This window comes from Metopolophium dirhodum, chromosome 4 (assembly GCF_019925205.1).
Source record: "Metopolophium dirhodum isolate CAU chromosome 4, ASM1992520v1, whole genome shotgun sequence".
NCBI classification, from domain to species: domain Eukaryota; kingdom Metazoa; phylum Arthropoda; class Insecta; order Hemiptera; family Aphididae; genus Metopolophium; species Metopolophium dirhodum.
Window position 1 is genome coordinate 19,489,686 of NC_083563.1, and position 27,396 is coordinate 19,517,081.

The following is a 27,396-nucleotide window of genomic DNA, read 5'->3' on the forward strand; positions in this document are numbered from 1 at the left end:
AATGACATGTATCTACGGTCATTTTTTTAGAATTGAACCAAAAACCGATTTTGTCATATTTGACGTTTTCCCTTAATTTTAGATTCTGAGTGGAACGATGAATTTAATGATTTTACAGTGATGTGTGTTTTAGATTCTGAGCGGAGCGATGAATGTATGATTTTACAATGTGTGTTTTTTTTTTTATTTTTTTTTTTTTTGTGTCTGTCATCATCTTTTAGGACAGTAAAAATGCTTAGATTATTTCTTCAACAGTATCTTTTTTGATAGAAGAGTGAATCTAGTTGGTACTTTGGGGGTCAAAAATAAAATTTTCCCAGTAGTGTTCAAAAGCGCTGTGAAAAACAAAAGAAAAATTAAGGATATACGTGAATTTTTACGCAAAATCTGTTTTTGAGAAAATCGATTTTGGTTTTTGATGCAATGCAACTCTAAAACAAATTACCGTAGGTACATTCAATTTTGACTGAATATTAGCATTTTCTATACACCAAAACATTTTCCAAATATTTTGACTTATTTTGAACAGTTTACAGACATTTTCAGTTTCCATTTTTTTTAGTTTTTTTTTCTATAAATATCAATAAAATTTTATTTGTTGGTTAAAAAAGCTTACAAATTTAATAGAAGACTCCTAATATATTGTTTCAAAGGCAGATGAAAAAAATTAAAAATCCATAGCCACAATTTTTTTTTATAAGCACTTAAAGTTCAAATATTCAAAAAATACGTAAAAATGATGAAAATTTGCAAATTATTTTGAGTTAGAAATTCATAAAAAATTTTATTTTTAAATCTAAGATTTGATAATGTAATACAAGATTTCTCATAAGTTTGTCTATCTTTATCAACAAAAAAAATGTTTACAAGAAACTTAAATTAAATTTTTTTATGAATGTTTTAAATTCATATTTTTACAACATTTGATATTCACTCGATTATAATTTATTATAATTATAATTATTATTATTATTATTGTAACGGTTTTCTTATTTTGTTGTAATTAAAAATGAATGACTGTAAACTATGAAAATTTCACTGAAGGTTTATATTAGCATTTTCTATACACCATACAATTTTGAAAATAATTTGAATCTTTTTTAGCTGTTTACCGACATTGTCAGTTTTAAATTTTTTTAGTTTTTTTAGTGAACCACTTGTAATCTTCTGTACAGCAAAGCGACACCCACTTAATCACCTTTTTATTTTGTTTTTTTCCTGAGCGTGCTTTTAAAAACTATTGAGAATTTTATATTTTGACCTCCCTAACGCACCAACTAGATTCACTTTCCCATCGAAGAAGATACTGTGGGCTGTATAACTTACAAGTCCAATACTTATGTATAAAATATATTCATAATTTAAACATCTAATATCAAGTGAACTGTAAGAAATTAAAAATTTTATTTATATTTTTAATTTTTTTTATCACTATTTAATTATGTGTAGGTATAATTTATAATATTTTAAGTACTAGGTAGTAACGTCGCACGAACGTTGCAAGAAATAAAAACGTTTAGGTAATCAAAATTGATTTCCACCATAATGATACTTCCTGTTATTAGTATAAATGTATAAATGTATAATACTCAAAGTATACATTTTTTTACAGACATAAATAATCGTATCAGCAATAACTTTCAATGGGGCGTATATCGATTCCTCTGATTTTATATCGATTCCACCGGTTAGATACTAGCTGTTTATAATATCTGCATAATATTGATTCCGCAAGCGATTACTTTATTACAGATTTTATGTCTGTTTCTTCAGATAATGACTGGGTAATAAAGTTTTGCAATTTTTGGTTGAAAATTATATTGACGAATGAACAAAATTAAATCCGTGCATTTGGGCATCGAGAGAAGTACCTTGGTAACATCGGAACGTATAGGTACTACTATATAATAGCTGCGAGTCTTTCTACTCAAAATTAAATTGTCAATTTACGAAAGCTCATCCCAATATTTTCATATTTACACATGTGTTAAATACAAACTGACATTTACACACATCAACGGAAAAAATTTCCAAAAAAAATAACAAAAATAGTGCTATATTTTACAAAATATTTATAGATTTACGTCAGTGGCGGATTACGTTGAGTCACGCTCAGTGTTTACCACCCCCCTTTTTCTAATACTATCCAAAGATCGTAACTTTAATGGGCTAACATCTAAGAGTCATGGGTAATTGGGTATAGCCGGCCCGGGAGTGAGAAATGGTTCAAAGGTATTATAGTTGAATAATTATTAATTGACACTTTAATTCAAATATTGTATTATATATAATCTTACAAGTACAATTTATAAATAAATAGTACGAATGATTTAATGCAGTTCTATTCGAGCTTTTAATTTGGAAAAATCTTTTATCAAGTGGTCAAAGTCTAGTTCGTTTGTGATGCGGTTCTCTATACACAGTATGGACAAGGCGTTGAGTTTTTCTTCCAGTAAATTAGCTTGTAATACATTTTTATTCTTTTTAGCACGGAAAATGACCTTTCAGCGGTGCAGTAAGTTGTATAGGTACTGCCATAGAAAGAAAAATTCTAAGAGCTATGAAAACATTCGGAAATGTTTGCTCCAGTTTTTCATCAATAAACTGTTTGAAGTTGGAAATTTCATAATCTTTGTAGTGCAGTACCTGTTAGATAATTGTCATCCAAATCATCTTTATACAGCATCTGTAAATGTTTCCCTTTTTTCAAAATTATGTCCGCTTCAAATTTTTTGAAATGTAGTAAAAAATCGAATCTTTCCACCACTTCGGTATAAACCCAAATAATTTCGTTACGATTACCATTGCCGTGTTATATAGTATAGACGTATATTGTATGATACGGGTTGAAAATAATCTTATCTCTTCGTCGAACTGTCGAACATTCAAACGCGTAATGAAAGGTACGCGTAATATTGTCGTATTGGCGTATAACGTAATAACTAATAACTAATAATGCATGTTATAACTAGAAACAAGCAAATCGACGTTTCATGAATAAGCTCCCGCCAGAGATTTAAATTATTAAATTTCATATTTTCAGATACCAAAAATGATAGTATCCCATTTTCTGAAAATAAAAATAATATAACATAAAAAATATGCCGCCCCCTACAAGTTGCCGCCTTAGGCTCGAACCTCACGAGCCTTGTGGTTAATCCGCCACTGATTTACGTACTTAGGTAGGTAACCTAGTAACATAATGATACTTTCACATAATTTTTTGATGAAATCTATGACTTGTGTTAAAATGAATTAATAAAAAATATTAACGTAGTTTAGATCTATATGGCTGCTTTCTACAATGTGTATAAGACTCAGTGGGATCAATAGTCAGTGACATAAATACATAATATGGGAGTTATATAATTTTTTATCCGGTGAAATCGATGTGTATGTATTATAAACAGTAGCCAGTGGAATCAATATAAGCCTTTTTTCAAAAACGGTAGTTTCGGCGGAATCATTAAATCCCACTTTCCACGTCCTTGTTGATTTCGGGAAAATAAACCAAACCAATTATTCCAAAGTTATTAATTTGTGCATCTACCTCTTAATATGAAACAACTATATTTGGTCATATTGTTTCCAACTATTTCTAATCATGTTTTCAATAATAATTCGTAATTTCTTAGATCACCGATCAAAATCAATGAAATATTTTCTTATAATATTCCTTATATTTTATAAAAAAAAAATATATTAAACCTAGGCACAAATAGGAGGATGAACATTTTTTGGCTAAAATGCACGTTATCAACCTCCTCACGATTTTCAATTTTTTTTTTCAAACAACTTGTTTTTTATGCTTGAAACGATGGTATACATTTTTTTACCGGAAACTATTGTTTTAGAAGTTATAGTCTTCCAAAGATTGCGATTTTACGTTTATGTGCTTGCACGCAACGCTACTTGAATTAAAGTACATGAAGTATGAACATTTTAAATCAAAAACTTTTTATTTTTATGTAACTCAACCAGTGAATTCATTCTAGACAATCTAAGCGCGTCGGCTAAAAAAACTGGTGTCAGGATCTCTTGAATCCATACCTGTATTAAACAAATATTAACCCCCCCCCCCCCCTTCCCTAAAGTCATAGAGTTTCCACTTTGGTGTGCTATCCTTCTCACTCAATTCCATGTTGTTGTTATCTTTAGTCTTTAATTGAGTAATCTAATTTACTCATCGTATATAATAATATTGCAGATTGTAAATATAGGTACCTACATATTTTTTTTCTAATATAATATATATCGTATGTAATACTATGTATTAACCACTATAGTAATTTATAATTGCAGTAAAACTGGTTCAATGTTCTGGCCGTTCACGGAGATTCAATACCCACGATAACTTTTTAGTTTTTATAACCTCTTAGGTATTTTCATTTTACCTGCACCACGTTTGGAATGAACTGAGTTTTCGACTGATAATAGTGATAATAGATATTATGTTAAAAAAACATTGTCTCATAACTTATAAGTTATAACTATACCATTATAGTTTAATAGGTACTTTAATTAGATGTATAAAATGTCAAAGCTTATTAAATTTGATTCATGTTTTGCTTTACTAAACTAAAGTTCTTATTGCTTTATTTATTAGGTACAAGCTAAAAAGGTCTATTTTGTAGGTATATAAATTATATAACTACTATGAAATTCTGATTGAAGGCCGTGCAATAGTGTTGAGAGGACAAAAGTATGTTGTGTTTGTACTTTATTAAATTTAAACTGATTCATTCTTGTAGATAACTAATTTTTATTTCTCCTTAAAGACATGGACGTGGCCGAGTTGCAGCACGAGATAAATCGGCTTACGCGTGAGCTTGACCAAGCTCATACAGAAAAGGTCCAGTCGGCCACTTATGGACTAAGTATATTGGAAGAAAAACAATCATTAACAAAACGTTATGAAGAACTGGAGAATTTATATGAGAATGTGAAACAAGAATTAGAAATCACTCAAGAGGTAATATACATTATATAGGTGTTAACTAATATTTTATATGCATTTAATCTATGTTAAAAACCATAACTACATTTCTGGGCATTTTTTATCCATATAATATTTGAAGGCCATCGTGTTCAAAGCAAGGATAACCTTTTTTTACTTTTGTATCCTATTTGTATTCAAATTTTTCAAATGTTTTTTTTATTAACAAATAGAATATTGATATAAAATTTATACATACCTCTTTATAGGTAGCGCAAATTATTAGACATCTGATGATGACATATCATCGACTTAAATCTCTTATCCAACCCACAAAAACTATCTTAAATAAGAATTACCCACCATTAATTTAATACCCATTTTTACCTAATACTATTCTATATAATATAATATTCTATTGGTTCTTCTATTTTTATACTTATTCATACATGTATATATGCCTCATAACCAAATTACAAAATTATTTCAAACTTTTATTGTCACCTAATGTTTAGTTTACATAATTTATTGATTTGTATTTAATTTTAGGCTTTGACAAAATTTCAAACCTCTCACAAAGTAACCACCAAATCTGGTATAGAACAAGAAGAATCGCTGTTGTATGAAACAGCAGCTTTAGAATCATCATTAAATACCACAATTATAGAGCTTGAAAATGATACTAAATCGGTGAGTGTACCAAAGAATAATGTTATTATTGTTTATGAATCATAATTGATATCAATCACATCACTACCTAATACAATTTATTAACATTTGATGATAGTTACGACAAGAGTTGGAACGTGTTCGCATGGAACGTGATCAAGCCATCCAAGAAAATAATGACTTATCAAGGTTGAGTAATGAGTCTAATCATGATTCTAAGCAACTTCGCGCAGATCTACGTGAAGTCAAATCCCGTGAAACTCGGTTACTTTCAGATTATTCAGAACTAGAGGAAGAAAATATAACTTTACAAAAACAAATTGCTCATTTGAAATCTTCTCAGGTCTATATCAATATATGATTACTTTATGATTAATTATATGACATTTTTTAATTGGTTTCAAAAATAATAATTTATAATTTATAAATAGGTTGAATTTGAGGGGGCAAAACACGAAATACGTAGACTGCAAGAAAATGTTGAACTGTTGTACTTACAAGTTGATGAACTAGCGAAGTTGAAAAAAATTGCTGAAAAACAAATGGAAGAAGCTCTGCAATCATTACAAGTAAGATAATAATTTGATGTGTATTGTGTATGTGTAGGTATGTAATATTATGATAATATTATTTGAACCTTTATTCGTTATAGGGTGAACGCGAAGCTAAATACGCGTTGAAAAAAGAACTTGATCAACGTATCAACAATGAATCAGTTTACAATCTCAGTAACTTAGCTTTTAGCATAAGAGGTATGTATGTGTTTACAAATATTTCAATTGATAGTATTAAAACATTTTAAATCTTAAATATTTCTTTGGATATTACAAAATTGTAATAAATTGAATTCAACAATATATTTCAAAGTACTCGAGCGTTTCAACTTTTCTAGTGTTTGTATTTTATATTATTTTTTTATACTCTAAATGTACTGTTGTAAGGTATGGGCGGAGACCAAAATGTTGGTAGCGATGACGAAGATGATTTGCCTGTGTTACGTAAACTTGAAAACGATATTGGCTCAACTATGGAATTACCAGAATGTGGAAAACATGATTTGTTCAGTGAAATACATCTCAATGAATTGAAAAAACTGGAAAAACAGTTAGAACAAGTGGAAAACGAAAAGAGCTTGTTAACACAGAATCTTAAAGAGTCTCAATCAGCATCTGATAAATGTAAATCAGATTTGGAAAATTTAGCATCTCGTATATATAAACTTGGATCACACATACGGTCTTTGGAACATCTTGGTACTCAAACCAGTAAAATAGATTCTGACCATAAGGTATGTTTTATTTCTTAGATAAGCTCTTAAATCACTTGGATGATTATTTTATTATTAATTCATATAATTAGACTGAAGATGGAAAATCAAATGCAACTTTGGAATATTATCAACAATGGTTTAGTTTAGCATCTAAAGAGATTGACCAGCTTCATGGTGATCTAGAAGAACTTGAACGACAGTTAAATTCGTCTGAAGAAACCTTATCATTAAAAGATGAATTAATCATGCTCAAAAATAAAGTATATTTTTCAATTAATATTTAATAATCTAATATTATTACACGCATCTGTTTACTCATCGGTATTTATATTTTTTAGTTATTAGACAGAGAACAAAAGACAATGGAACTTGAGTCAAATGTTCGCTTGTTGGGAGAATTGGCTACAGATGCTAGTGCTTCTTTAGATAATGCACAAAATGACCTTGTAGTCATCACTGACGAATTGGCTCAACTTGCTCTCCAAATGTCTGTGTTGAATGGAAAATCTATAACATTAAATACTATTGGTATACTATTATTTTTGTGTATGCAGATAGATGAAATAATGTTCAATATTTTTTATTATAGTCGTAAAAACAGCAAAAGAAACAGAAGAAAATGATCCCCGCCTAGATGTATTACGAACGCGACTCAAGTCTGATGTTTTCATAAAAGAATTAGAAAGTCTAACTGAAGCTTCATTTGTAGCTAAAAGTCTGAGAAATGTACTTGATCAAATCAAATTGCTTAAAGAATCTGTAAACATATCAATAGATAATGCTAAAGCTGTTAATCGAGATAATAATGATGGTAATTGATAACATTTTTAATAATTAATTGATAACCAGTTACTGAATCATTAATATGTAAAATTATCCTTTTGTAGGCCAAAGAAGTTTAATGTTGGACAATAATGATGAATTGTCTGATCTCCGAGAACAAGTAATGAAATTACAGTCTCTCTTGGCAACAAAGCGAGAACAAATATCATCATTACGCATGGTTCTAAAGACTAACAAAAATACTGCCGAAGTAGCATTGAATAATTTGAAATCCAAATACGATAACGAGAAAATGGTTGTTACTGAAACCATGACCAAGTTACGTAATGAGCTGCGTACACTCAAAGAAGATGCTGCTACATTTTCAAGTAAATACTTGAATAATTTCACATTCAATCTTTGCTATTTTCTTTTTACAATAGGTGTAACTTTAATAATTTATTGTTTGCAGGTTTGAGAGCTATGTTTGCTGCACGGTGTGAAGAACAAGTGACTCACATGGATGATTTACAGCGACAGTTAGTTGCTGCTGAAGAAGAGAAAAAGACACTTAATCAGCTGTTGCGTTTGTCTGTGCAACAAAAATTGATGGTCACCCAACGATTAGAGGAAATTGAAATGGACCGAGAAATGAAAAACGTACGACGATCAATGGGTACACCTAACTCTTCAACACCATCAAAAACCTCAAAAAGGTATAGTCAGCCTCAACGCCGAGACTGGTGAGAAATTATATTTTTAGTATTATCATGTGTGAAAACAAAAAACAAAACAAAAAACCTTATTTGTGATATTTCTCACCTGTTGTTGGTAGGGTTGATCAAAATAAGTGTAAACCGTCCTCTATACAGTTTTTATTTTTAAACTAAGTCTTGACATTAAATATTGAGTCCCTTTATAACCGTGGTTTCAATATCCGTCCTGTTTTTGAATATCCGGTTGTTTATATTACGCATTGAATTGCCGTCCTAACTTGGTTCTCTGGTAACCTCTGTTTAATTTTTTAATATTTTCTTAAATATTACCTTTATTATTATTATTATTATTATTATTATTATCACTGGATTATAGAGTTTTATTTATTGATTGACAATATTTTCCAATGACTTATTTTATTTATTTAATAAATTTCATTTAATATTGTTACTCAAAAAAAGTATTTTCTCATGTGTTACAAGTATTATTATTATTAAAACTATTACTTTTTGTTGGAAACACGTCTTCATATTGTCGATTTTAAGAAAAAAATCTATCCACCCACGGCACATAAACATTAGTTCGTCTTTCGTTCCTTGCAAGCTCAATGAAAATAAACAATGGTGCCATAATATTTTCGTGCATTAATACTAATAATTAAAATTTATTTATTTATTATTATAATATTGTAGTTTACTATTATTCCATTTTTATAATTATTCCCATTTATGGCAGCCAGTTTCGTATGTGCAATATACAATTATACACTTTTGTATTTTATTTTGTTGTCAAACTAGTTTTAAGATGTTTAATTATTATTATTATTATTTTTTTTAATTTTATCCGTTTTATAGACTTATGTTAAAAATAACAAGAACAAACATGTTGCAATATTTTGTATGAATCTAAATTAATTATTATACGTTATTTCTTAAATGTAAAATTGAATTATAAAGTTTCTTTAGTACTTACCAAACTTAACTACCTGTAGGGTAACCTACCCTGTAGGTTGAAATCATGTTTTTTTTTTTTTAAATTGTTTTTATTTCGTTTATTATTATGCTGTACTTACTGTTTACTTTTTTTTTCTATCCGTTGAACAGAAATTTAAAAAAAAATTGAAGTTTCAATATTATTATGTAACGTTAACATTAAAATTAAATGGTGTAGGGACAATGTGTATCTATGTTATTTTATTGATCAATCATAGTTGAATATTCTATTATTATATGAGAGTTTAGGTGTTTAGCGTTTGGGAATAGAATAATTTGTAAATTTTTTAGGGATTTTATTTTGTTTTCATTCACTTCATAATTTTTAACCTTAAACTATAAAAAACTACGGAAAACAGTGTTGTGAAATATCATTAATTAATAGACCTAATATAAACTTTAATAATATAGTAATATTAAAGAATTTGTGGGGAAAATCTATCATTTATTTATGTAATACCATGTATATGTTAGTATTCAATAAATTATACTTTAAGTCTATGGATAATAATACAGTAGAGTTTTGATTGACCAAACAAGTTAAGGGGAACAATGGTGACAGAATAATCTAAACTTTTAGTAAGGTGGGGTTTATTTAAAATAATCGAATTAAGTAATTTTATTAATATTAATAATTGTGTGTATCTGGAAGATTTGACAATTTCTCATTTAAATTTTCATATTTTCCAGATACATCCTGTATATACTCACAATATTTTAATTATAAATATATATTTTATTTTTATTATTTACTACATACAATTTCATTGAATTAATTTTTCATAAAATGATACATTTTTAAATTCTTTAATGGTTTTTCTTCTTTTTGATCAGTTTGTTGGATAATTGATGCTCTGCTGTATTATTAAAATATAAAACGCATAGTTTCTGCTTACTCATATTAAACAAACTAACATTACTGTAAAATGTATACATATTAATATATTATGCTAGAAGCGCAACCATTGGGTGTTGAATAATATATATCTAATATCATTGATTAATTGCTTTCTGTAATTGATCAATGCCTATATTATGTGATCATCACCCTATATATTTTCTATTTTTTTTCTTGTTTAATCGTTTTATAACATGGGACCGTAATTGTACTAATGTATTATAATAGTGTTTGGTTTTGTTTAGTTATTTGTAATTTAAGTACTCGATGACACAACCTTAAAAAATGTCTAGTTGCATCCCTGCATAGTGGAAGTAAAATGTATGGATTGAATTTTGGGCTAGTCACTGAATATCACTATGATACAGGCTATTACATCACAAATAATATAATTATGTATATGGTATACCTGTGGGCTATGTTTATATTTAAGTTTCTCAATTCGGTAAAAATTGTATTTTTATTAAAATATATTGTATTATACTTTGTTAATGTTCTCGAAAACAGACTTTTTTGGGGCTACCTCAAAATGCAATTACTTTAATAGTTTAATAAAATTGCATAATATAATATATTAATATCTACTCATTATTATTTTTAAATTTATTTATGTACTATGTAAACATAAGTCATAATAATATGTACTAAATGTGATACCCAGTCCAATTTATTGATAATACTCTATTCATCTATAATCTCTCTCTTGCCTTCAGTTGATATCATAATGTTTACAGATATCGGAGGTACGGAATTGCTATGTATTATAATTTATCACCCTAAGAGTACCTAATTATTATTTATTTAATAAATTATTATGAATTGTGACAAAACTTAATTAACATTATGTTACTGTATTAATAAAAAAACTGATGTACTTAATAATTTGTGTGTTGCATTTATACTTTAGCCAAAACATTTGGAACCACTATGGCAAGTGTTTTAAAAATAATCACAGAATTATTATAAAAATGTTTATTACTATACTCAAATTTTAAACTATTCTATTTCGACTTTCGGTTTGCTTGAAGGACGACTTGAAAGAAAAAATTGCAAAACTATAAAATAACTTAACCACTCATAACATAAAAAATTATAAATCAAGATGTTTGCCGTTTGGAAATTATTAGGTTTAAGCAGTACCGGCTACGTGGTTAGAGATATGCAGTATAGCATATTGAAACGTTCCACTACCTGTTGCAAAAACTAACTATCGGATCCATAGTAAGTAGATCATATATTCATCTAATGATTCAGATTCATCGATAATCTTAAATTGCGGCTATCTTTGAGACCCTAATGTAACACTCACTAAATAGGCCTTTCAAAAACATTTCGCACATAGCCGATAGGGCGACAGCCACCAAGCCGACCCTGGGCTTGGGTACCTGCACAATATTATTTATGATATCCATGGTTTTGACTATACTATTATGATTTTACAACTATAAATGCCTAAGTAAATAAAGTAAATTTTAGTAATTTATTTGGTAAATAAATTCAACAGTGCTTTGTACGTACCTACCTATGTGGTTGTGGGTTGTCCGTAAGTTCACTGTCTTCAGCGAATTTATTTCAGTAACCACTTAATGTCCATCTAATATCTTAATCCTTAAAATAATATTAAAGCAAGAAAGAAACACGATCGAGTATCATTTAATTTATTATTTATTGATATGGAAATTTAATTTTTACCTAATTACTAAATAGTAAATATACCTATGGTATACAGTTGGTTTAACACAGTCCGTATCGCAGTAAAGTACACTGCTAAAATCTGTCCGGTATATTACAATCACGTATTTATATCATTTTTATTAACCAGTAACCACTATATTATAATTTTCAGACTTGGTCCAGTTTTAATTAAAATAAGTATGTGCCACGTGTCCACGAGTATGCAGGCGCAGATCCAAGGGACGACTATAAGTGCCTATAACCTATTAATACACGACATTCATTAGTAGTTCATTATATTGTGTACTTACTAAAATTATATTTGTAATATTTTCTGGAAAATTATGTATTTCAGATCCGTACCTACCTGCGTGTATAGTGTATAGTGTATAGTGTATACTGTATACAAGTGTCAAGTATATTATTATATTTGAAGAGTAACGTCATTCTACCACCTCGTAGCAAGGTTCATCACGTCCGGGAATTTCATCATCGTTTTCGTTTAGTGATCGCGGATGACCGTCAAGAGCGTCCGAAACTTGCTTTCCTAGTTCAATAATCTGAAATCAATAAGTAATAACGGTATAGCAATACATTATAGCACACCAACACAGATATCTATATTATAGTAGGTCTGGTCAGCTATAGTGCCTATAGCGCAGGGGTCATCAAATAACTGCTCGCGGAAAAACTTTATCCGGCCCGAGATAAAAAAAAAAGTAAAACCGATAATACGTTCTTGTATTGGAATTTATCATTTTTGTTCATTCGTTTTTACCAACTTCATAAATTTCGATTGCCCGCGACCAATTTCCAGATTCCTAATGTATAGCAATGTGGTCTCTTAAAAATAATAATATTGATAACCCCTGCTATGATCTATAGTGTAGGTATACCGTGTACTGTACAGTATTGTATATTAGTATAGATATCTGTGCAATAGGTATATATGTATCTATTATACTGTAGGTGTAAAATAACAGAAATCGCCGCCGGTAAAGCTGCGGCAGCAAAAACCGCTAGCCCATGCCTTTAGATACTCCCAGCTATCCTATTTTCTTAATGTCGAGTCAATTATAGCCGTTTTGTTAGTATAATTATTATATTAAAATAATGTCGATATTGAGGCGCCCACACGGTTGGTATCATAGTTGATTTACGTTAAAGCCTTGAAGGAGTTACGCCTTACCTTCTTCATAATTTCATAACATAAGTACATAACCTACCAGTGCACCACTACGTACACTGCGTACTGCGTAGGTACACATGAGTTGCACTATATAAATATTTGAAAATGTTTTTTTTTTCAAAACAAATATTATAAAATATATTGTAAATTAAATTAAGTTTTCAGTTTAATTTTTTTGATGAACATCTAGGTAGGTAGGTACATTACAATTTTATAGCTCCCGAAAACTTCCTGATTTCCTAGATTGGCCTTCCAAAAATACTAGGTAATTGGTGATTCCCGATAAATCATAATACCTATATTATGGTTATGTACAATCATGTTGTAATTATGAGACTAATTGACATATACATAGGAATTAATATATTTATTATTTAACGACGCCATTTGTGACTTCACCAGAGGTTAAACTGAAGGTGTACTGGAAGAGCGCAAGGGGGCTACTGGGCCTGTACGGCTGTATGTAAACTGCGGCAAAATTAACCTTTTGTTTTATAAATTAAGAATTTTGTTCAAAATTTACGACGGTACGCTCAAGCGTTGTAGTTGAATTAAAAAATTTCCTCCGTTAAGAATTATTATTTATTTTCGTAATGTTATGATTTAAGTCTTATTAAGTTATTATATTAAATAATTTTCAGTTTGATAAAAATATTAATATACCTAACTATTAAGGTACCTACTTTATTTTACCTTCTTACTATTCCATATTAGGTACCTATAATACCTATGTAAGTATGGAACCTAACCTAAGCACTTTTTAATTTGTGTAAGTTAACACCTAAAGAAAATATAATTAATATTTCTATTTTCTTATGTTACCTACTTAAGATTGAGTATTTTGTTATATAATTATTATACGCAGTTGAAATTCAGAAAAATGTGTGTTACAGTTTGGATAAAAAATGTTGGCGCCAAAAACAAGAATTTAATATGGAAATTAAATTTATAATATTTGCGATATGGAGTAAGAGGGGTACCTACCACCTATACATTTTAATAAAATATAAATAATAATCTAGTGTATACTTATTTTAAAGACAAGAAGAACTAATGAACACGCTACACGTAAGGTAGTCCCTCCCACAGTCCCTACACCATTGGTTGCGACAAAAATGTAACAAAATCAAAAATGTTAAAAACATAATTACTATATACATAAATACCTAATACCTATTAAAGTTAAGAGCTTATAATTTATACGCATAGAACGTTCAAAATATAGATATCACATTACCCTTTGCTATCTGTTCCACTTTAAGCCCTGCTGCAGGTCTTCACTCGTAACGACTTTTTAATCCGGTATTGCAGTTATAGATGAAGTGAATTACTTTTTACTTAACTACTATCACACAAACATAACTTTAACAGTTACCTTTAAAATCAGAGTTGCATAGCCTGAGAATTTGGTTTGACTTTAAGTACTTACTTTTAGACGTGTGTCGTGTGCGGCAATATGTTATATTACTAAGTTATACTACCCACGCCATCTTTACAGTTTGATATTGAGACGAGCTCTAATTTTGAATACAATATTACTCCTATTTATATCTGGCACCCCTTCCCACCGATTCACTATATACAGTTTACATAAAACTAATAAAAGTATGTTATGTACATTGTCTGGAACCTAGATACTTACTTGTTGATATACGTACAATAAATTAAGATTCCGCAAATTAGGAAAACCCAGTTTTTTAACCGTTTTGACCTGAGTAACCAGCTTTCTAGGATTTTACTAAACAGGAAACAAAATATAAACACTACCTATCAGGTCGGCTCAAGCGGAGAGGCCTAGAGCCCACGCTCCCCCCTAAGCTGTATTTCTAAAAAAATGTATACTGTTAAACACAAAATTACAAAAAAAAATCTTATTATTATATCGAAAGTTTTCTGAAAATTATGAATTGCCCCCTCCCCTTTTACTTATACCAAATTATTGGTTGATTAAATAATTACAATTATTCCATGTTCATCCATTATCTATATAATATACATAAATTATAATCATATATTATAAGCTGATAAATGTTATATTATACACGCCATAATTTATCATATGTATTACGCTGTTACCAAACAATTTATTTGTTTATACTTAAACTATTCCAATGTTTATAGAAACAACAAAATTCAAATTCACAATAATTTTGATCTGCTCAAACGAATTAAATTTTAGAATTTCAAAATTCAAACGTATAATGTTCGAGTTTGATGAACTGATTGACTGTCCTGAAGAGTTTGTAAGTACCTACACTCGTTGGTGGATCCAAGGGTTACAAAAAATATATTATGGTCTCCTCTCCCCCTCCCGCCGCCACCACCAAACAATATTGGTCCCAATTACTTAATTTTATTTTATTATAGTAGGTATGGGTATAATTATTTGGTAATTAGTTTTTTAAAATAGGAAATAACCATAGGTATACGCCTATTAATCAATAATTTCACTTAGACAAAAGACTAAGACAAATTCTTTCAAATTTCGTAAGAATACTACGAATACTACCTATTATACACTACATTACTACAGTGTAGTCGTAGTGGATTCCCTACTTTTTTGTTGGTGCTTTTATAGAATTTTACGGCAACGTTTCAATTGCAATAAACATATCATATTAAGTAATAAAAATACGAGATAAAAAGAATATTATATAGGTATTTCAGAAATTTTAATTTTAATGGCTACACATTTATTGTATTATCTTATTTAGTTAATTTTATAATAATTATATATTATTTATTACAATTTACTGCAAGGTTACGTTTTTATGGACAATAACAATAAATTCCAATAACCAAAATCTCAAGATTAATGTAAAATTTAATTTATGATATACTTAAGGGGCCGCGCTACTGCCGTAAATTTTAGCTGAAAAGACCTAAAGTATTGACAAAATTAAAGTTAGTTAACGTTGTCCGATTTTGATTTTGAAAAAAAATTTGAACTCACCAGAAAATTGTCTATAGATCCTACGAAGCACTTTGTAAAAACCAAATTTTATATTATTGTGAACTGTAATTGAAAACTTGAAAATATGAACTTTTTCGAATTATAATTTAAATTAAAATTAAAGATAATAATTATTATTAATAATCAACGTGTGCGTGTATAATAGGTACGTAATCGTAATATCGTTGCTATCCACAATTATACGATTATTATGATAATGCGATTCACATAAAAATAAATATATACCTAATCTACAAATAACCGATCGACGATTTGACTAATCAACGTGAATAGCTACCAATTTTATTTTATTTTAACTCTCGTTCGGCGACGTTCTGTGTTCAAAATTTTTCCATTTATATAATTATTTATGATTTTAAACGAAATTAATTTTTATTCAATATGAGTGATAGGAAAAGAAAATTAAAAACATTACACTAACAAATTTTATTTAAAAAAAAAAAAAAAGGAAACGTTTGAAGACGAAGACGAATGTAGTACTTCAGTTTATGAAGTACTACCCGTTGAACACAATAAAGAAGAAAGCCCGGTTAGTAAACTAAGTTTGAATGATGATGATATTGCTAATTATTTTAAACAAACTAATATGTCAGACGAATTAAATTTATTTATGTTTAAAGTTTCTATAGTACCCAGATAAATCTTAGTAATTTTCTACTAGTGGAAAACGTAATTTTAAATTTCAGTTTAACGGGTTTTCTCGATGTGAGTGGTTTATAGTTTATTGAAAAACAAGGGACGGAGCTTATCGTAAATATTGGGTATTAACGACGCTGTACTTGATGAATAATCAAGACGAATTAATATTAAGTTGTAAAATGTTGTTACTATGTTAGACCATACATTTTTTAAAATTTAATTTTGACCTTAAATTTAAATATAAGAAGAATACAGTTTTAAAAACATAGTTTATATATATATTTATAAATGGCACCCTCCCCCCCCCCCCATAAACGAATTCTGCGTATGCAACGTTTCATAAAAATAAATCAAATATCTATTATGTGCAGAAAACCAATAATGTTAAAAAAAAATATTTTTGGCGGTTCAGTTACTTCCCCTCTGTGGGCCGGATTTGTCCCACGGGCCGCCTATTGCCGACCTATTGGTCTATACGTACTATATATGGTCGGTAGTCGTGATAACCGAAAAGTATACCTACCTAATCAATATTATGTTTAATGATCCAAATATACTCGCGTTTACTGGTAGGTTGAGGAAACATATTCCGAGAGATTTTGGGGCGCGTTATCCACGTTACCGTACGCCGACCGAATGTTGAATGTGGCAGGATCGATTAAAAAACATTTTACAGGTTCGTATGCACAAGCAATCGTAATTTAGAGGGGAAAATATTATTTGATCATGTCGTTCATAAGTCTTTTAGTTTCAGCCGCCTCACAGTATTATCGCGACATCGGATGGTGGACTATAAGTACGGCCACGGTCTTATTTTTACCAATTTTCATCGACAAGACGGTCCAGGATGCCGTTGCCTAGTTCCGGCGGAGCAGGCTCCATTATTATATAATTAATATTAATTATTTGAATAATGGTGTCTGATGATATACATGTATAAAATAAATATATTGCACAATGCATGTCATGTACAGATTTTATTATTATACCTACCTGTTACTATTATTATCAAAGTAGGTACTTATTAAATACCTATATTAATATTTTTGTTTCAGTTGATTATTATCTATTTATTTTTTATAGTTTCTAAATTAGAAGGTCGCGCGGGCTACCGCATTTCAGTATGGTATCCACGAACCAAAGATGGGTCATTTAATAGGTAGAATAATTGCAGAATTGAAGTGGTTGAAATTTTTTTTATTAATTTATTGATAAACTCTTTAGTTATATTGTTGGTAACTTCTATGGTAGTTTTGGTGGAAGTGCTTCATTAGTCAGTACGAACAAACCGCGTGAAGTACATTTTATATTGTCCTCAAGAAGATTAATTGAAATACTTGGACTTGGACTTATTTATGTGAATGTGAGTTTCGTCATATTTGCGTAGGATTAGCTTATATTATAGCATGAGCGAACATCTCCAGCTTAGTGAAGTTTTGCCGGTTTATCAATGAATTTAATATTTTTAGACTCTGCAGGTTGCCGGTAGATTTATTGTAATTTGGCGGGGTACATGAATAGATTTCTGTCCAAAATTATTTAAAGTTGGTGAGTGTCGACCGCAAGGAATGTTGTTACCAGTAAGTTTTATATTTTAAGGAGTTTTGGAAAAAAAATAAGTACCTAAAGATGACCGCTGTGCTTTTTAAAGGATTTAGAGACATTTAAATTGTTTCCCCCATTTTTGGATTTTATTCAAATTAGTTTGAATACTTATTTTGTGGTATCGTTTCGACGTCATATTATAGAGCTTGAATTTAATGGACCTGTCATCGGTATATTATATATAATACTATTGTTTATTTCAATGTTATATTCGTTGCAAGTTAAAAAGTTAAGATATAATTGTTGAGCTATGAGATATTGAGTTATGCCTGCGTTAGTTTGTTTTGTTTCTGATGACTGTTATTATTTATACTGAATTCGCAGAAAATTAAGACCTACTCACAACTTTAAAGCGAATCAATATATTATTTTCAGTCGATTATCGTCTACCAAGTGGCGTATATACCGGGGGGAGGGGAATATTGATATGGGAGGTCATGGAAACTAATTAAAATGTTCCGAGAGAATATATATAAATACATCTCCTGATCAAGGTATTAGGTATAATCACCCACAGTAAATACGACATTATTTATAGCTAGGTATACCCATAGTGCAACGTAATAATTATTATAGGTAAATCATAAATGATAATATTGTAAATAGATTTTATGTTATGAATTATTAACGTTACTTCTTTATCAATTGCACTACACGATAGACATGCTTCTTGAAAAGAGTGGAAATTTTTTTCAGCTTCTTTAATTTTTCCTTGGTTAACTTCCAAAATTATCAAATTGATTAGCGCTTCTGGATTGTCTGGATTTAACTCTATGGATTTACGATAAGCCTTTTCCGCATTCCTTGTGTCGTTCATATGGTTTAATGCCACTGATAAAATAATAAAATAAAGCAAAATAAGTATATTTTATTGTAAAATGTATTGGTACCAATATTGAATATAGGCGCAGTATTATACATATAATAGGTAAGTACTTATTTTAGGACTATAGGTTGTATCACAGTTTTTATACAATAATGTATATTTATATTTTCATATCCGTTTACATAATGTATGGGTGGGTAGGTTAATGTACGCTATGAAAAGGGGTAGGTATAACATTGTCGCGGTTTATATACAGCCGAAATATTATACGGAAACTGCCAAACTGGTACCACGAGTGTACGGAAGAACAAGCGCCGTCGTGGTCCGCTATCCATAGGGGTCTGCCACAAGCTGAGGGCGACTCTGACAATTAATGACTGTCGATTTTGGGGACGACGCAGCATCATATGAAATCAACGAACAGTACCGAATCAGGTGTCTAACGGTAATATTGAACCTGCGTCAAAGTCGCAGATCGGAAGGGGTTAGGGGGGAGGGTGCTTAGTCCCCCCCAAAATAAATTATTTGAAGTTATTAAGTCCCCATACAAATTAGAAAATAAGCAACATCGTACTTCAGTACAGATTACATAATTGTGTATTACATAATTGTGTAGGTAAGGATAATTTTAGATTCTGAGCGGAGCGATGCATAATATTATGTACCTATATTGATTTTACAATGAAGTGTGCTTTTCATATTTTTTTATTTTTATTTTTGTGTCTGTCATCACTCATCACTGCACCGTTTGGGGCAGTAAAACTGTTTGCCTACACTTATTACTACGCATTCTATAAAGACAATAAAATAGATTTGTGTTATATACATGTAACAAAATGAACAAAATTGTTATGGATTATAATTATCTATATAGGTACATCATTAGAAATGTGTGCTTGATTGCGGCACCCACTTTGAAAACCACTGGTATAGACAGTATAATACCTTCCTAAATGATAAATTATAGTTTATTGAAATAGACCCAAAGCTAGGTAGCAATTATTGTAATATTGCGCTAGATCTAAATAAAAAACAATACTATTTCTTTTGATTTTTGATTGACTTACACCCAATAAGCATAAAAATACCAGCATGATTTGGGTTTAATTTCGCTGAAGTTGAGAGGAATACAAATGCTGATACGTATTGTCTGGTGTATAGATGTACAAGGCCTAAGTTGTATAAGGCGATCCAATTAAATGGGTGCAAATAAATAGCACGTTTCAAGCAACTTATAGCCTGCAAAAATGAAGAAAATACAGTAGGTAAGTAAGGACAATTTAAGATCATTACATATTTATAAAAATTCATGTTCAATAATATTATGTAGGTAGTGTTAATACCCTAATAGCCTAGTCGATGCCGATGTATTCATATAAAAATAAAAAACATTTATTGAATATTGCTATTAATTCATATTTTTAGATGCCTATATCTAGGTATATAGCTAGGTAGAGCCTATTATTTTATTATTTTATCTGAATTAATATTAAAATAAAATATCCTAAATCTTATAGATGTTTATAGTTTATATTTTTAGAATGTGTAATAACTAATAAATAATAGCTTATGTTATATTATATTAAATTGTTTTACTTCAACTTATTTAGGTACCTAATATTAAAATCAATAGTTTCTTTAAAAGTTATAAACATAAAATTATTATAAGTCAATAACAAAACTAATAATTGGTATAATATTTGGTAGGTATACCTAGCTATTTCTAGTTTTCTAAATAATTGTACATATTTTTTACTCATGAAAAATAATTTAAATTTTTAATTACCGCAACGTATTTGTGTTTTCCAAAGAAACACATTCCGATGTTATTCCACGTTTCAGAACATTCAGATAAGTCAGTAACAACTTTAGTGTACTTGGCCAATGCTTCGTCGTATCCACAGTTTCTCTGTTGACAAGATGATTCAATTATAAGCGAACAAGAAAATTTAACTTGGCCGAGAGTTAAGCAGGAATACCTGCATTTCAGCTGCTAATGTAAGGAGCGCTTTAGGATTTTCGGGATCCTGACACAGTGTATTTCCGAGTACATTAAAGGCTTGATCATAATTACGTTGTTTCATATATAACAGACCCAAGTCTACAGATATATTCGTGCTGAATGGAAACAACCTTTTCATGGATACATAAATTTAAATTACGGTTTCCAAATTGACTTAAAGTTTAATAAAGTATATTTTTGTATTTTATCAATATATTTGTGAGTTGTAACATACGTAATTTTGCATACCTAACAATATTACTGTTATATCATTCAAAAAGATTAAGAGAAAATAGGGATTATGTTTTCAGGTTTTTCTGATATTTATAAAACAATTATTAATGTACCTAGTTATGGACGCGACGGGGCTATTTAAATTATAAATACCTACGAAAGTATGAACTAACTTCATTCATTATTAAAATTTAAAACTTTTTTAACTTAACTACTGAATTATTGACCAACGATGTTTTAATGAAAATTATAATTATGAATAGTTAATCGACTATCTTTTCTAACATTTCTATCAACTATCCTTTTATGTTTTATTAATCTATTTCTATACCTACCTATAACTATAATATATCATATATGAACATAGGCGAAAATGGGGAGGGGCTTGGGAGGACTTTGCCCCCCAAAGTTATGTCGTGTTTCATGTGAAAATATATGATATACATTCAGGCCCGGGTCAAGCGGTAGGCGAGATAGGCCCACGCCTAGGGCACTTTAGTAAGAGGGCGGAATTTTCAAAACGCTGATAATTTTATATTATTAGGGGTGGCAAAATTTGATTTTGATTTATTTTTGATTGACCCGGCCCCGTATACATTTGTATAGTACCTACATTATATTATTAAAAAAAAAAAAATTTAATATTGAAAAGGATATTGTAGAACATACTGACAATGACTGCGTAATTAACAAATTTGCAACAAATAAAAAAAGGTGGGCAAGTGGATGTCGCTCTGCTGTACTGTAGGTTACAAGTGGGTCACTGTATAATGGATGGTATTAAATTTGAATTCAATGATATATCATTGTATAAGAAAAACGATTCTGAGTGGAGACGATATGTCAGTCTAGGTATAAGACATATTATACACTTATGTATGGTATTAAAAAAAAAATTGACCTATAATAAATTCCAAATTAATCATATCACAATATCCATTAGGTACATATAACGCGTTATACATCAACAACAAACCGTGATACTATCATCATAATATATCGATGAAAATATTACAAATTAGAAGTTTCAAGTGCCCACGAATAATATTATACAATCACAACAAAATAACTAAAATAGTTATTCTAGGTTTTTATGTAATTTCGTCCAAATTTGAACTTAAAATGACTATACAAATAAACTGTGCTTGTGTATTTTTTAGATTTTTTGGTAACCGAATTATCTATTTACATGGAATCTTGTTTTAAATTTTCAATCCTTAGCTATAAAAACTGAACATTTTATAATTTATTAATTACAATGGTTGATAATTTTCGAGATTTTGATAAATTCTGTCCAAATTTGATCTTTAAATGCTTATAAAAAAAAACTGTGCCTATGTATTTTCAATATTTTTCAACTGCTATTGTAAAAATATATCAGGAGTCTTGTATTAAATTTTTACACTTTTTGGCCCAACAGATAAAACTTTATTGATATTTATAGAAAAAAAAACTAAAAAAATTGAAAACTGAAAATGCCCGTAAACAGCTCAAAAAGTGTCAAAATATTTTCAAAATTGTATGGTGTATAGGAAATGCTAATATAAACATTCAGTGAAATTTTCATGTATCTACAGTTATTCGTTTTTGAATTACAAGAAAATAAGGAAATCGGTACATGAGAAATCGAGTGAATATCTAATGTTGTAAAAATATGAATTTAAAACGCTCATAAAAATTTAATTTGACTTTCTTGTAGAAATTTTTTTTTTGATAAAGTTAGACAAACTTATGAGGAATCTTGTATTAGATTTTAAAATCTTAGATTTAAAAAGAAAATTTTTTATGAATTTCTAACTCAAAATAATTTGCAAATTTTCGTGATTTTTCCGTATTTTTTCAAGATTTGAACTTTAAACGTGTATAAAAAAAAACTGTGACTAAGGATTTTTAATTTTTTTCATCTGCCTTTGAAACAATAACCTAGGAGCCTTCTATTAAATTTTCAAGCTTTTTTACCCAACAAATAATATTTTATTGATATTTATAGAAAAAAAATTTAAAAAAACTGAAAACTGACAATGTCCGTAAACAGTTCAAAAAAAGTCAAATTATTTTCAAAATTGTATTGTGTATAGAAAATGCAAATATAAACAACCAGTGAAAATTTCATGCATCTACGGTCATTTGTTTTAGAGTTACACCAATAACCAAAATCGATTTTGTTAAAAATCGATTTTGCGTAAAAATTCCCGTTTTTCCTTAATTTTTCTTTTGTTTTTCACATCGCTTTTGAAAACTACTGGGAAATTAAAATTTTGACCTCCCCAATGCACCAACGATATTCACTTTCCCATCGAACAAGATACTGAAGTCGAAAATCGAAGCATTATTTCGACTACTTATCGTGTACACAGACACAAAAATAAAAAAATAAAAAAAAAAATAAAAAAAAAAACACACATCATTGTAAAATCAATACATTCATCGTTTCACTCAGAATCTAAAATAGAACAATACTGTGTTACAATAGTTTGAATAAATTATATTCTTTTAATAGTCTTTTGTTGTTGTATTTATGTGTACTTACAGTCTGGTAAAATGTGTTATGATTCAATTGAATAAAATATGCGACGCAATGAGGTTTATGTTTCAATTTCTATCATATTATTTGAATGAGGTTTATTTTTTAGTTAATTTAGCCACCTCAGAAATTTCAATGGATTTCCGCCTATGTATATGAACACTTTAATTTTAGTATAAGAGTAGGTAGGCATTTAAAAAGTTTTACTACAAATTATTGTACATAGGTACTTTCTAATGGGTAAATTAGAAGAATATTTACATGGGTTTATTTATATGAACCTATATTAATTAAATTTTCTCAATCGGGGGGGAGGGAGGCTTATAGGGACTTAGCCCCTCCAAAAGTCCGTCAAGGATTTTCGCCTATGGCCAGTAATAAATGTTATGGCGGGCCCATACAAATCTTCCAACAATATACAACCCACTATAATACAAGCGACACGAGTGTCCCATACATGATTTTTATTTAATATACATTTATACCATAAAATATTATAAACTAAAAAATAATTAACCCTATCAAAATTAAAAAAATTATGAATTCATTTCAACAGGCCCTCAAAATAGCCAGACCAATGTATTCTAGGTCAAACAGCCACCCTTTTGTGGGGGCCCACCTCTCTAGTAAAGCAATACCGACAAGTGAGTAGTGACAGTTATCCTTAATACAAATATACAAACTAAAACGGTGTATACTTTAGTAGGTAACCTTTATATAATAGTATAGTCAGATAGTCCCTAGTTATAGAAGTTAGAACTTGAACAAAACTACATTCATTTAGGTTAAAAGTTCATATGTATGAAATTTTGTTCTTGTTTGTCGAATTAGTATGAACATGGATTATTGTATATTTCGTAATATTTCAAAATAACCAACTTTGAAGCCGTAATTAATATACTGGTTGCATTTTCAAAGTTATTTTCTATGGCGAATATTGAAGCTAATTTTTCATAAGCATCTTGATTTCGGCTAAGTTGAATAGTGCGATGAAAATATTCTTTAGATTTGTCCAATTCTCCTAAGTTCAAGTAACACAGACCTGTTGAATGTTGTAATATGTAAAACATTGCGGAACCAATATTAAGGTCCAGGGGCGGACTGGCTAGGGTGACCGGTGGGCGTTTCCCGGCTGGGCCAGGCGAAAATTTGGGCTGCTTGAATACATTTGGCCCGATAACTTATAAATTTTTATTATTAGCCCAAAGTTGGAAAATGTTCTGTTTCCCCTGGGCCAATTATTTTTATTCCCAGTCCACCCCTGTTAAGTTCAGAAAATAAAAATTGAAAAACGTTAATAGTATTACCATTGTTTATAAATACTAGTTAGTAATTATAATCGATGGTATTACCTAATATAGATATTATTTACAATGTTAGCATTATATTTACCAAGGTTGTAATATACTTTAGTATCTGGTTCCCTGCACATTCTTTCTGCTTCCAAGTACATTTTTTGGGCTTCATCATTCCTTCCCAAAAGTAAACTAAAATATCATGACCAAATCAATAGGTCAGTATTTAATAGGGGTAGTAATATGTAATTCTTTATGGTGGCAGAAGTTGATACGTAGGTACTTAAAATGTCCCTGTATCTATGTTAAATTAAGTATTTTCTACAAAGTTCCTCACCAATTCTCTCCCTTTTAAAATTCCATTTTCTAATCTTCTTCATCTTAGTTTCCTAACGACCTAACCACAGGATTATAATTTAGAATCTTGGCCGGCCAAATGAGCCTCATCTTCTCCGTTGACTACGCGTAATAATAATATAATCATAATATGGTCCCGACTAGTACTACCCATATGTCCGATCTTACGGGGAGTAAGGGTAGTAAGAGCCAATTATGAGTTTATGCACTTCCCTTAAAAAGAACCCTATTTCGAAACAATATAATCACGTTTTCACGTTTACGGATTGGCGATAACTTCTTCCTTCACGTTTTTATTTACTACCCCTTATTTACTACCCATGTGCACGCTCAATCCTGATTAAGCTCTATACAACCTCCAGAAGTTCAGCATAATCTGCTGTTTACCTGTGCTTCAGAGTCAAGATTCAATAGCTTAATCAATAAATTCATAGCTCCTCAGAATCTATAATATTTAGGTATAGGTTTAATGAAGTAGTAGGCACGTACGTAAAGCTGTTATTTAAAAAGTTAAAAGATTATGATTTGATTATTAATAGTTTATAGGTAATAAAAGAATTTCACAACTTTGTCGGCAATGAGCACTGAGCAGACAACAGTATCTTCGCTATGATTTGATACGCAGAAAATCAATGACATTTTAATATTTTACTGCTGATAGTAAGGCCATCAATTAAAAGCATTTACAATTTTAAATTATGAAGTGTATATACCAATTGACTTATTATATTAGTTTTTTTTTTTATAAATAAGATAATCAATTTTCAATTTGAAATAAAATAAGTTCTGTAGGTACGAATAAATTGTTTTTTCTAATTTATTCAAAATACTTAACTGTGCTATTATAATTTATTTATCACTGATTAGTGATTCAATACTCATAATTAATAATTAATCAACATACCATGAACGAGCAATCTGTTTGACCCCTTCGACGCACAATGGATTCAAAGCATAATATCTGTCAAAACACCAATATGAATTTTTTATCTTACCTTCTTCTCTATAAATTAATCCTTAAAACAAATCATCTATATTTTTAATATACTACTACATAATATTACATTATATATTATGTACTAAATATTTTTTTGAAGTTCATCAGAGTTAAATACAATACAATAGTAATAAGAAATAATATATTACTTATATTGACAATTAAAATTGACAGGTGTTTATTTTAATGATCCCTTGTTGATTATTCAGTTTATATAATATATCTATAAATTAAATATCTATTCTATGTATCCACATTCCTCATTATTACCAATATATAAAATGCAAATTCGTTATTATCCTTAGTGTTTCGTAACTCTTGGTCAATCAATAATTTACATAATTCCAAATCTCGTTGTATGTAACGATTATAAATAATCCAATCAGACTTTTCTTGAACATTGAAAATTTGCATCATTGGTTCTGTAAATAATATTATTACACCCGTTACTAGAAAATGAGTTGGTCATTATTTATTACTGAGGTCCATATCATAAATTGATTATTTTATTACCTGTATTTTTATAAGACACTAATCCATTATCCATAGTACCAAACAGTATTTATTAATTAATAATAATTTAATAAGAACCACAACAACAAAACTATATTTTATTTATGATTTTTATAATATATTAAACATTTCATAACACACCAACATGAATTTTATAGGTGTGAAGACTGAAGCTTATTGTTTTGATAACTTATACAATGTTGCTAGGCAACCAAATTTCAAAAACATACAAATAATTATTCATACTAAATATGTATAATATTATAAAAAATAAACAAACATTTCCAGACAAAAAAAAAAAACTATATTTAAATGAACTAATT

General features: G+C 29.3%; 2 protein-coding genes and 1 long non-coding RNA gene across 3 annotated transcripts; 2 read left to right on the top strand and 1 right to left on the bottom strand.

The window, feature by feature from the left end:
* The first annotated feature begins 4,461 nt into the window (after positions 1 to 4,461).
* Positions 4,462 to 10,828, top strand: LOC132944014 (protein bicaudal D). The gene is made up of 12 exons (XM_061013222.1): positions 4,462 to 4,702; positions 4,779 to 4,972; positions 5,486 to 5,626; positions 5,724 to 5,948; positions 6,037 to 6,174; positions 6,258 to 6,357; positions 6,547 to 6,893; positions 6,965 to 7,135; positions 7,214 to 7,403; positions 7,465 to 7,686; positions 7,763 to 8,026; positions 8,110 to 10,828. Exons 2-12 carry the CDS (start codon positions 4,781 to 4,783, stop codon positions 8,382 to 8,384), a joined length of 2,265 nt encoding a protein of 754 aa, XP_060869205.1. The 5' UTR covers positions 4,462 to 4,702; positions 4,779 to 4,780; the 3' UTR covers positions 8,385 to 10,828.
* Positions 10,829 to 10,973: 145 nt separating this feature from the next.
* LOC132944016 (Bardet-Biedl syndrome 4 protein homolog) lies at positions 10,974 to 27,215 on the bottom strand. The gene is made up of 10 exons (XM_061013224.1): positions 27,074 to 27,215; positions 26,830 to 26,982; positions 26,468 to 26,579; positions 25,304 to 25,398; positions 24,791 to 24,953; positions 21,131 to 21,284; positions 20,938 to 21,060; positions 20,219 to 20,390; positions 18,960 to 19,156; positions 10,974 to 12,478 (listed from the first exon to the last, which is right to left on the bottom strand). Exons 1-10 carry the CDS (start codon positions 27,105 to 27,107, stop codon positions 12,362 to 12,364), a joined length of 1,320 nt encoding a protein of 439 aa, XP_060869207.1. The 5' UTR covers positions 27,108 to 27,215; the 3' UTR covers positions 10,974 to 12,361.
* LOC132942757 (uncharacterized) lies at positions 15,235 to 17,567 on the top strand. The gene is made up of 3 exons (XR_009664311.1): positions 15,235 to 15,350; positions 17,294 to 17,396; positions 17,469 to 17,567. It is a non-coding gene; the product is annotated as an uncharacterized LOC132942757 (long non-coding RNA).
* Positions 27,216 to 27,396: the final 181 nt, after the last annotated feature.